We start from the raw sequence: 11303 nt of genomic DNA, 5'->3' as shown, positions 1-11303 counted from the left end.
GCCCCCTGTCCCGAGTGGCCGAAACCCCGCTCGGTGAGCGGCAGCTCACGGGCCAGACGCCAACGGCCCTTGCTGAAGCAGAGACGACTCCTGTCTCCCCCAAACCGCACGCTGAGGAGCAGAGCCTGGCAACCTTCGCCACAGGAACCTGTCAAAACACGGTTTCAGACAGCTGCAAGCACATCCATTTCGAAAGAGTTAACTTCTCCTGTCCCCCCACAACAACTCTGCAAGCCCCGACGTTCAGCAACAGTTTTCCAGCTGCAGCAGCTGGCTTGTTTCCATAACTCCCCCAAACTACACCCAAACACGGCGTCGGCATCTCAGGACTTGGCGCAGGATTCCCCAGGCCCTCCTCCAGCGGGCCGAGGGTGCTTTCCTGTGCTGCCAGCTCCCCTGCCTCCACCCTGCTTCCTTTTCACTTGGCTCTGCGACTCTGCTTTCAGTGTCTCAATCCAAAAGGCGTCAAAAGAGCCCGGAGCCTGGTATCCCGGCTCCCGAGGATCAAGGGCATCTTTGCTGAGTAGGACACATATGGCAGGAATGTTTCTCTTCACTGTCAAGGTATCAAGACCTGCCTCAGGCACAATGGGTTCCCAGATCTCTTCGATCTGTTTGAAGAGCACTTTGGTGATCTGGTGCAGCTCCTTCAGCCTTCGTTTCATGATTTCCACGCAGGTAATGGTCTTGCTGACGGCCTTGCCTGAGCCAGTGAAAAGCATCTGCCTCACTGAGTCCAGCTCCATCTTGCCGATGGCATAGCCCATCAGATTTCTGATTTTGCTCCCGTCCTTCACCTTCATTTCAATAATATCAGGGGGCAGGTTGGTGAAAGGAAGAGGACAGGGCTTCTCCACAATTTTGGTCTTCTTGTAGTTCTCCATTCCGCAGGGCTGAAAAGGAAAGCAGACCCATTACAGAAACTGCCACTATAATTGCTGCGCGGAGAAACTCACACCACAGTTAGCTACAACCTCTCCTCCAAGGGGCACACTGAGCTATCAGCTGGAGATCCTGGAAAGGCGTATCCGAAAGATCAGCAAGAATGCCCTGCTCATGCTGAGGAGTCACTGGTACGCAGTCTGTCTCCGTGTGTACCTACAGCAGGCACACTGCCACAGGGCAGCCTGGGCCCCGATACACAGGCAGTGAGAGGAACGGCGTTGGTGGTGTGGGCCTAAGCACGATGAAGTAAAAAATACTGGCTGTACCTCAGGGAAAAACAGAGGACACACGGGTGAGCTGAGGTTATTTGGAACAGAAACCAGGGGGATGCTGACCACAGCTGTACCCCGTGAGCCGCACCAGAACGTGTCCCTGGTGAACGCAGGCACAGCTCACCTGCAGCAGCTTGTGCAGGTTACAGAAACAGGGCCGTGGGGCCCTGAGCCCCGCGACTGGCCAGCCTAGGTGCAAGGCCACGGATATGCGACAGAACAGTGCAGGTCACAGGGGGGACAGCAAGCTGGGGGTTGCGGGCAGATTTCACATGGCCAGCAAGAAGCAGGACAACAGAAAGGCACATCAGGAAGAAAAAGAACGGTTCTCCGAGGGAAAGTAAAAAGACAAAAAGGTCCAGTCTCATAGCTCCCTGCTCTGCCAAGGCAAAGTGCCTCTACTGGCATCCTGACAGAAGCCTGCCTAACCTCTGCCTAACCCCCCTCCCCACCACGGAAAGCCCAAGCATGCAGCACTAAGGCCTTGTTAGCTGTAGGCTCATGAGCCCCATTTCTCCCAAAACCAGCACCTTGTACCCCAACCCCTTGGGAGACAGGGCAAGCCAATGCCCCCTCTCTGCCGCAGGAAGCACACGCCGTCCCCGAGGCCCTAACCCTCAGCACGGCATCAGGCCGACATCGCTGCCCGGGGGCCCGCCACGCACCCAGCTCTGGCGGGGAAGAGCAGCGCCAGGCCCTGCGGTAGGGGCTGGGGAACACCGCTGCTTCGGGGGATGAAGGCTGCCAGAGGACATCAGGGAACATTGAGCTCTCTGCTGCACCGGTTAGGAAGGCCAAGCCCCTGCTGGGGGGCTCCAAACGGGGAGGACGAGGGGGTTCGGCGAAGCCACCGCTACTGGGGGCGGGGGTCAGGGGAGCAGACGAGGCCAGTGTCACAGGGCCCTGGGAAAGGCCAGACCGCTGAGACAGGGAACGCAGAGCGCAGGGAAGCCAAGCGCCGGGTACCGGGGAGAGGAGGAGGGAAGCCAGGTGGTTTCCACAGGGGCCTGAGGGGAGGCCAGGCCGCTGCTGTGCAGCTGAGGCGGGCGGGGAGGGGGGGGGAGGAGCGAGGAGGCCCAGGCCCCGCTATGGGGGGGTCTGTGGGGAGGCCAGATGCCGCTGCGGGGTCCCGGGGGGAGCCCGGGCCGCGCTATCGCGGGGGTGGGGGGTACGGGAAGGGCTCTCACCTGCGCCCGCCTCAGCGTGCCCCTCGCCACAAGATGGCGGCCGGCGCGCGCAGGCGCAGGGCGGGCGGAAGGAGAGAGGCGGTGCGCGGCACTCCGCCCCCGCCTTACGTCACTGCTCGGGGCGTGGCTCTCACGGCGCGGGCCCGGAGGCGCTCCCCGCCAGCGGGCCGGGGGGCGCGGCGGGGCACGCGGAGCTGACCGGCCTGCAGCCCCCCCCCCCCCCCCCCCCCCCCCGAGGTTGCCCCCCGCAGGCCTGCCCTCCGCCGCGGAGGGTGCCCCGGGGGGTACAGCGATAGCCGAGCTCCTGCGGGCTTCCCGGGCGGGACCCCGCCCCGTTCCCAGTCACCCGCGGTGGGTGTTCGGGACCCTCTCCAAACACACGACCTCAAACTCGGCCAGGCCTTTGTGCCCGAGGAAGCCCCGGGCCGTGGCCAGCCCAGGCGGGGTCCGCTCCCGCCCCTCTCGAAGGGCAAGAGTCGGCCGCGGGCTCCGGCTTGCGGCAGCCCCCGGGGCGAGCCGAGGCAGGACGGAGGCAAGAGGGGCGGCCGCCTCCCAGCGAAGAGGAGCGAGGGCCGCAGCGCGGAGAAGGCTGTGGGGCTGGAAGGGATTGACCCGCCCTTGGCCCGAAGCTGGACGAGACCACCGGCAACCTCCCGCAGGCTGCCAGGAGGCCCCCGCGGTTCGAAAACCAGGCGGGGAGGGATGGTGGGTGCGTGCCAGGAGGCGCCCTTGCACAGGAAGAGACAACCCGGTTAGCGTTTCAGCGCTTTACTGTGGCCTGCAGTTGAGAGCAGAAAGGGATTTTTTAGTTAAAAACCAAACGTATCTCAGGGAAGTGCAAGAGTTGCCAACAATGGTGTATGAAGGAGTAGCGTGACTTCGATGCGGGACCTACACAGCTCAGCACAGAGGCATGGTGCCCCCAAGAGCCTGTAATGTCACTCGCAGCACACTCACACTAAGTGGGAAGATGGTGGGTGGGAAGACAGTCTTCCCCAGCGGGAAGACAGCAGGGTGCAAGCTGTGCTCCAGCCTCTCCAGAGAGACACAAGACCAGCAGGGTTCCCAGGGCTCTCCACACTCCTGGCTCTGCCATCACTCCGCCGCAGGCTTTGCTTCCTTGGCCATTTCCAGACGCATCAGTATTTCATTCCACTGGACAAACTGCTTGGAGAGGAGCAGGGTCTGGATGTGACTTAAGGAAAGAGAAGTGGAAACTACAGGGAAGAAACCAAGGTCAGAGCGCCCCAACAGCCCTGTTACAATCCCAGTTCCTTGGGAAGGAAGAGGCGTGGGGCTGTACAGAGCCTGCATGGACTCAAACTGTCCAGGCGCTGAGCCACTGCACAGCACCAAACACCAACAGGAGTCCAGGAGGCACTCCGGAACACTGCATAGCACCACATTTCAAGGGGCTTTCTACAGAAAAAAAAGCATAGCTTCCCTACCTACAGTGGTGTTAGGATGAGTCACAGAACCACAGAAAGGTAGGAGTTGGAAGGGACGTCTGGAGATCATCTGGTCCAACCCCACCCTGCCAGAGCAGGTTAGCCTACAACAAGTCACACAGGATCGCGTCCAGGTAGGTTTTGAGTATCTCCAGGGAAGAACACTCTGCAACCTCCCTGGGCAGCCTGTTCCAGTGCTCTGTCACCCTCAGAGTAAAGAAGATCCTCCTCATGTTGAGGTGGAACTTCCTGTGCTCCAATTTGTGCCCATTGCCCCTTGTCCTGTCACTGGGCACCACGGAAAAGAGCCTGGCCCCATCCTCTTGACACACACCCTTTATATATCCCTGCATTCTCTGTCAGTGTTTCTATATTCCTCCCCAGTGACTAGCCCCTTTTTCCACCTGTTGTAAATGTCTTTCTTTCCTTTGAGTTTTTCCAGAAGCTCCTTGCTCATCCAAGCAGGCCTCCTGCCTCCTTTGCTCAACTTCTTCCTCATAGGAATGCACCAATCTTGAGCTTGAGTAAGTGGTGCTTGAATAGCAACCAGCTCTCTTGGGCCCCTCTGCCTTCTAGAACCCTAGCCCATGGGATTCCTCCAAGTAGGTTTTTGAGGAGGCTGAAGTTGGCTCTTTTCAAGTCCAGGGTTGCAATCCCGCTTATTGCCCTGCTTCTTCCACTCAGGACCCTGAACTCCACCATCTCATGGTCACTATAGCCAAGGGTGCCCCCAACCTTCAGATCTCTGACCAGTCCTTGTTTGTTTGTCAGTATGAGGTCGAGCAGCTTCCCTCTCCTCATTTGTTCCTCCACCACCTGTGTCAAAAAGTTATCACCAATGCTCTGTAGGAACCTCTTGGACTGTGGGTGCTTGGCTGTGCTGCTTTTCCAGCAAATATCAGGGTGGTTGAAGTCTCCCATGAGAACCAGGGCCTGTGATTGTGAGGCTGCTTTCAGCTGGCTGCAGAAGGCCGCATCAACTTCCTCCTCCTGCTCAGGTGGCCTGTTGTAAACACCCACAACAGTGTCACCCATATTAGCTTGCCCCTTAAGTCTCACCCATAAGCTCTCAACTTGTTGTTCCTCCTCCCCTAGGAAAAATGCGATACATTCCAGACCCTTTTTCAAATAGAGGGCAACTGGTTGGCCTGGCTTTCCTGAAGAGCACATAGCCGTCCATGACAGTATTCCAGTCACGTGAGCTATCCCACCATGTCTCCGTTATTACTATGAGATCGTGGCCCTGCGACTGCACACAGATCTCAAACTCTTCCTGTTTGCTCCCCATGCTGCGTGCGTTGGTGTACAGGCACTTTAGCACGCAGGTTTCCCTGGAGGGATGGAGGAGGATGACCATAGCTATACATGCCCTTGAGGCAGCTGGCCTTCTGGTTCTCTTCTGGAGAGGCAGGGACACTTGTTGTTGCTCTGCTTGGCCCAGTCTATTCCCCAGTAGAATGCAATGGCATGGGCACTGCCACCTTGGACCCCACCCCTGGACACATTCAGTTTAAAGCCCTCCTTACCAACTTGGCCAGCCTTTTACCAACAATACCCTTGCCTCTGCCAGACAGGTGAACTCTACCCCTCCCTAATGGGTTAGTGTTGAAGGATGCCCCGTTGTCATAAAAACCCAAAACCCTCATGACGGCACCAGCCATGTAACCAAGGGTTCATATGCATTATCTGTGGATTTGTGGCTGCTGCTTTTCCCCTAACTGGTAAAACAGAGGAAAAGATAACTTGGGTGCCCAGACTTTTCACTGTTGACCCTAGGACTTTGCAGTCTTCTTTGATTCCACACGGGTTGTGACTTGTTGTATCATTCATGCCCACATGAAAGAGTAACAGTGGGTAGTACTCTGTGCTCTTGACAAGCTGCTGTACCTTCACAGCTACATCTCAGATCTCAGCTCCCTGAAGGCAGCATACCTCCCGTGACTCTGTCGGGTCGGCAGATGGGCGCCTCACTGCCGTTTTAACAGAGGGTCACCCACTACGAGCGCTCGTCGTTTCTTCTTCTGGTACCCACTGTGCTGCTGGTGCAGGTTCTCTGTGCAGGCCTTGCCTGTGGGTGTCTGTATCTGTTACAGCTTCATATTTGTTTTTTGTTGTGAGGCTGGAGGGTATAGACTGTAACAGAGTTCTGCTTTTACGGGTCACCAGGGTCCAAGGTGCCTCATTATTCTCAGTGGTGTCCACTACAGCAACATGGTCATGAAACCACTTATCTACCTCTGCCTCAGCTCCTCTAATACTCCGCAGCCTTCTGACTGTTTCCTGCAGCTCCGCCACCTCAACCTGTGCACACCCTGTGCAGGTACTGACATTTCCACCAGGGAAAGGGTCTGGGCACTCACCGCAACCTGCCCAGTGAACTGACATCTCCTACCTTGCCGGATCCATCTGGGTGGATGCATCAGACGTCTCCGGGGTTCTCCTCACAGCAACACTGATTTTAGCTCTGAGGCGAGTGCTCACCATCCTGGCAGCGACCTGGAGCACTTTCCTGGGCTGCTGACCTACGAACTTGTTAGGAGACCCCTGCCTGTGTGCCCTGCCGTGCAAACTGACGTGCCAGGACCCTCTGCTGCGCCAGGCCCTGTTTGTCCATCGCCACGCTCCCGGTCACTGGTGCTCCTTGGGGCCGTTTAAATTTCCCACGGCTGCTGCTGGCAATGGCCAAGCCACGTCAGCGGCACTCGCATGAGCTGCTGGATCCCTGGCTCTCCTTCGTGTTTCCCAGGCTCTGGGGACGCCCTCGTCCGTCTGTCTGCCTCGACCTAGCGCTCAGCCGCCAAGCTTACCTCCGCATTGCCGTGATCCTCACCGAGTCTCAGCACTGGGATCCCACACAGCCAGGACTAGCTGCCGTTTGGCTTAGGCACCAGCCGTCACCTAACAGAGAGGCCAATGCCCAGCCAGCCAGCACGGGTTCTGCAGTAGCGCGCAGGCTGTGCGGCTCCTTCGCACCAAGCTGCGCTGCGAGCAGACCCAGCCCCGGGGCTCCGGCTCACCTGGGGTGCTCTGCCCTTCCCATCTCAGGGACGGGCAGTTCCGGCCCTTGGCTCTGCTCCTGCGAGGACACCAGTGTCACCATGTCAGAAAGCGCGCTGGCCATTAAACCCAGAGCTGGGAATCCAACAGCATCTGATGGGGGGAGGCAGTGAGGGAAACAGGCGGGCAGTTTGGCTGTGCCAGGCCCAAGACTCAAAGGATACCATTTTGTTGTAGTCTTCGAGGAGTGTCTTGACACTGTCAGTGAGATCGTGACGCTGTTCCTGCAGAGGGAAGCCGCAGTGAGTGAGCAATAAATACGCTGAAGGACATCAGTCCTTTCAGTCCCTGACAGCATGGGGGGAAACTCATCCAAGGCCAGTACTGACATCAGAGCTCAGACCCTGGCTGTGGACACTCATTGAAGCTGGAAGAGTTCCCACAGCGAAGAGAAAGGTTACAAACACCCATGCTGATTAAGCACCAAAGCCCCTGGGCTTGCATTACTGCCTGCCTCTCCTCAGCATCCCTGCTTTGCTTGCCCCAGAATGGAAACTCACAGCAGAATGCTGAAAGGGGGCACTAGGCACTGCCCAGGCTACTCGTTGCCAGCTCCAGGAGCGCTCAGACAGAGAAGGGTAAAGTCTCAAGGTGACAGTATCAACGGCCTTCCAGAGACTAGGGCACTGGAAGAGCACAATGCTTTACCTCAGTGTCTCAGTGAAAAGGGGACTGCCAGCTGGTTAAACCCAGCACTGCTTATTAAGTGTCACTCAAACGTCTGCTTCAAGCAGGGTTACGGTAAGCAAAGCACTTTTCCAACTCAGACTCAATCATCAGAAAACCTGGCTACTCCCCCTGCCCAAAGTGCTTGAACTTCTTCAAGACTGCAGTATGAATATCCTGGGACTGAAAAAAACCTGCTATAAATGAGCAATTTTCAAGCAACTGCAAATTCAGGGGTGTCAGTACAGCCACTGACAAACTCTTCCTCCTCCCGCTAGTCAAGACTGTCAAGAATATTCACGCTACCTGCTGCTGTATGTGGATTTGAGAGAGTCGCTGTAGTTTGGCTGCATGGTCAGGAACCGCTGAAAGCACAGAAGAGAAATCCATTTTGTTTGTTTCACAGGACGTGGGATTAGTTCCCCAAATAAAGACCATACCTTCTCCACGAGCACATCACAGCAGAACTCCACTCACTGAATGCAAGTGCCACACACCACAAACACATTTTTTGTAAGATAAAAAGAACCCCTAGCTACCCCGTACATTAAAAACCAAGTTTGTCTGCTAACTGCTTCTGGATGGCATGAGTTTGGGGATGCCCGCAGTGAGGGCTAGTCAAGAACTACATCAGAGTAAACTACTTAGATGAACGTTAAGGCAAGAAATTAAAAAGGCATCTCGGCCTGTGCCAGGAGCAGGGATGTTCTGGATGTAAAAGAGGTCACAGGCAGGAACGGCCTGCCGCTCTCCACCCTCTCTGACAAGCTGCTGTCTCCAACCTGCTTCCCAACTGACTCTATCATCTCCTTGACGTTGCATCGACATTAGAGCAGCACGAGGGAGGAGCAGACATACCACTAAGGTTTTACACCGGGTTGTGTGCTTAGCTGTCCTCTCCTCTAGTCTGAGGGTCAAGAAAAAAACCAAGAAAACAGGGTCGGGGGGTGGCATTTGCACCTTGAAGTTGGAGAAGAACATGCATACCTTGGATACTGGCACTGTCCAATATGGGCTGGAGGTTCTTCACCTGCTCCAGAAGGGCTGCACGGGAAGGAATAACCTGCTCCTCTGGTTGGGGAGGGACAAGAAGCAACAACAGTAAATACAAGATGCTGCTTTGGCTTTTCACAAATACCGGCGAGGTAACATTTCCAGCTGACCTAGCTATACAGAAAGGGCCTTGTTCATGACTTAATTTAGACTTTTGTGTTGCTCACCCCTGGATCCTGGTGCACACCAATTTAAGGCAGATGAATCCCCAACTTTCACTCACAGGCTATACCAACGCAAGGCTGAACCAAATTCTGCGGCGCAAAAGAGGACAAGGCTAGAAGGTGTTGAAAATACATCCAAAGGTCCTCCATTTTTGTCACAGCCTACAGAGTACTGAAAGCAGGGTGAGGAAAACTGTTCTAGCTCCAGTTTTTCTTTTCACCCATTTATTAATTCAGGGTTAAACTAATCAATACCAAAAAGATCAGAACTAAGAAAATGGCAGCATGGACGGGAGCACTAAGGGTGACACACATTCTTCTACAAACCACCTCTCTGATAGCTCTAAACAGGGTGCTTTGCCCGATCTTTACAAGTAAAGAAAAGAAACCCATCCCAATGCAGCTGAGGTAAAAGACAAGTTTTGCAGTGCTAAAAAACCTCCTGTGTCTCCTCTCCTTTCATGCCATACCTGCCAAGATGAACTGCAGCTTCATAGCGTCTGGAACAGCCATCCTATCAATGTACTGAGGGTCGAGGTATTTTATTACATCTTCAACTAGAGTGAAAAAAAAGACAGAAAGTAGGAGAGATTTTGTTGCATTTACAAGCGCCATCTTCCCCCGTGCTATACATCTTACTCTGTAAACACTGCCCACTTAGGGTCGGGTTTTTTCAGATTCATGCACTTCTACAGCACTTGAAAAGATGTGACTTTGGAGCACTGTGACCAAGAACAGGCAAATGGCTCAAGCCAAATAACTGCTGGGTTATGGACACCCACAACACTTGCTTTTGGTTTGGATAATAAAATTAAAGGTGAGCAAAATCTGCTTCTTCCTACCCTCAAAACAAAACCAGCCAACAGCCCTCTATCCTGGTCCTTAAATCATCTACAAATACACGGTTTACATTTTTATACTGAATGGCCACTGCAGCCTTGGACCACAACAACCATCCCTATGCACTCTGCTCCTTCTGTGACACAGCAACACTTGGCCAAGAGACAGCTTTGCAGGACAAAGCACGACACTGGTGTCTACTCCTGATATCCCCCCGTTTGGAGGTGGCTCCCTAGATCCCTCCACCATGTGGATGCCTGTGATCCTTGCAGTTCCCACCACACATGCAGGGGAGAGCGGCTCCAGTGTGCCCAAGAAATCCAAGTGTGCAAGAAGTACCTTCAGAAGCTCATGCTCCAACAACCTTCAAGGGCTGCATTTCAGGTGGAACAAATCACTGCACTGATACAGGCAGACACCAAGCAGACAAAAGGTTGCAGGGGCCCGTTCCCCACCCCCCAACAGCTGAGTGGGAGAATTGTGAGCAGATAGGTCTCACTCGGTTACTTACTTTTCTGCCAAATATGCCAAACAGCAGCCCAAAATCAAAGGGGCTGACATGGGGAGGTGGGAAGGGATTTTTTTTTTTAGAGGAGCAAAATGCCACAAAGGAGTTCTGAGCTCCCCCAAATCCCCTAGGTCACCCCTCCTCGAGGCCACTCACTCTTCTTAAACAGGATTTTGATCCTCTCCCTCTTGCCGGCGATATTGCTCAGCGCCACCTGCACCTTCACCAGCTCGTCCGCCACCTGCAGAGGCACAGAGGAAGGGCACGGGCCTGTCAGACTCCGCCGGGCCTGGGCCTGGGCCTGGCCAGAGGGGAAGCGGGGCGGGGCGAGGCCAGGCCGAGCGGAGCCGAGCGGAGCCGAGCGGAGCCGAACCCAACCCAACCCCAGGGCGGGCAGAGCCGCCCCCCGGTAGCCGCACATCCCTTCGCACCTTGCACGACGCGCAGGCCCCGTCGCCGACGCGCTGCTCCAGTTCGTCCAACCGCCACTGCAGCCGCTGCAGCTCGGCCGCCGCCGCCATTTCACCGCCGACCGGAAGGAGCCGAGCGCCGCTCAGGCCCCGCCCTTCCCCGTTGCCATCGCGGCGCGTTGCTAAGGGCCGCCGTTGCCACGGAAACGGGGGGGGGGGGGGAAGACGGGCGGGAAAGGGCGGTGGAGCCGAGGGGGTGGGAATGGCGGGAGGTGGCTCCCGGGGAGGGGGGCGGGAGGTGCGAAGCCCCCTCTCCGAGGCGAGGAGGGGAGGCTGCAGCCGGTCGATGGCGATTTGCACTGCAGAGGGAGGCGTGCAGGCCCCACGCCGCCCCGGGGCGGTCGATCGCTGCTTCGTTCCGGCGTGGTCCTCCAGGAAAGAGGCGCTCGGAGGTATTAAAAGGAATTGATATAGCAGTCTGTGGTCCGTGCGGATGGAAGTCCTTTGAAGTTCAGGAGGCTGCCGCAGGCTTTCCCCCAGGCTTCAGCCTGCCACGGTTCACCTTCCTCCTATCGACCACCGCAGGTGACGCTCGCTAAAAAGTGAGGCGCTAACGAACGCGACAGCCAACTCCAGCCCCGCCACTGCCTGCAACCGGCACTTGCAACTACAGGGCTCTCTCAAAGGGATGACATGAATTCACGGTAGCAGCATCCACCGTGGAGAAAAGTCCAGAGACTTTCCAACTGCAGA

General features: G+C 56.1%; 2 protein-coding genes across 3 annotated transcripts; both read right to left on the bottom strand.

Annotated features, from left to right (window-relative positions):
* Positions 1–2431, bottom strand: RPP25L (ribonuclease P/MRP subunit p25 like). Its single transcript, XM_086479876.1, has 2 exons — positions 2405–2431; positions 1–893 (listed from the first exon to the last, which is right to left on the bottom strand). Exon 2 carries the CDS (start codon positions 882–884, stop codon positions 324–326), a length of 561 nt encoding a protein of 186 aa, XP_086336002.1. The 5' UTR covers positions 885–893; positions 2405–2431; the 3' UTR covers positions 1–323.
* A 725-nt stretch (positions 2432–3156) lies between these two features.
* On the bottom strand, positions 3157–10667 carry DCTN3 (dynactin subunit 3). 2 transcript variants are annotated; one of them, XM_086479672.1, is made up of 7 exons: positions 10572–10667; positions 10297–10381; positions 9263–9349; positions 8563–8646; positions 7882–7940; positions 7074–7133; positions 3157–3589 (listed from the first exon to the last, which is right to left on the bottom strand). In XM_086479672.1, exons 1-7 carry the CDS (start codon positions 10659–10661, stop codon positions 3500–3502), a joined length of 555 nt encoding a protein of 184 aa, XP_086335798.1. In that variant the 5' UTR covers positions 10662–10667; the 3' UTR covers positions 3157–3499. The 2 variants fall into 2 exon arrangements, with proteins under 2 accessions (XP_086335798.1, XP_086335795.1); XM_086479669.1 differs by lacking the exon at positions 8563–8646 and having other exon boundaries at positions 10572–10661.
* Between the last annotated feature and the right edge of the window lie 636 nt (positions 10668–11303).

Source organism: Leptosomus discolor, chromosome Z (genome assembly GCF_034619465.1).
Source record: "Leptosomus discolor isolate bLepDis1 chromosome Z, bLepDis1.hap2, whole genome shotgun sequence".
In the NCBI taxonomy this organism is placed as follows: domain Eukaryota; kingdom Metazoa; phylum Chordata; class Aves; order Leptosomiformes; family Leptosomidae; genus Leptosomus; species Leptosomus discolor.
This window is presented reverse-complemented; position numbering and strand designations above follow the sequence as displayed.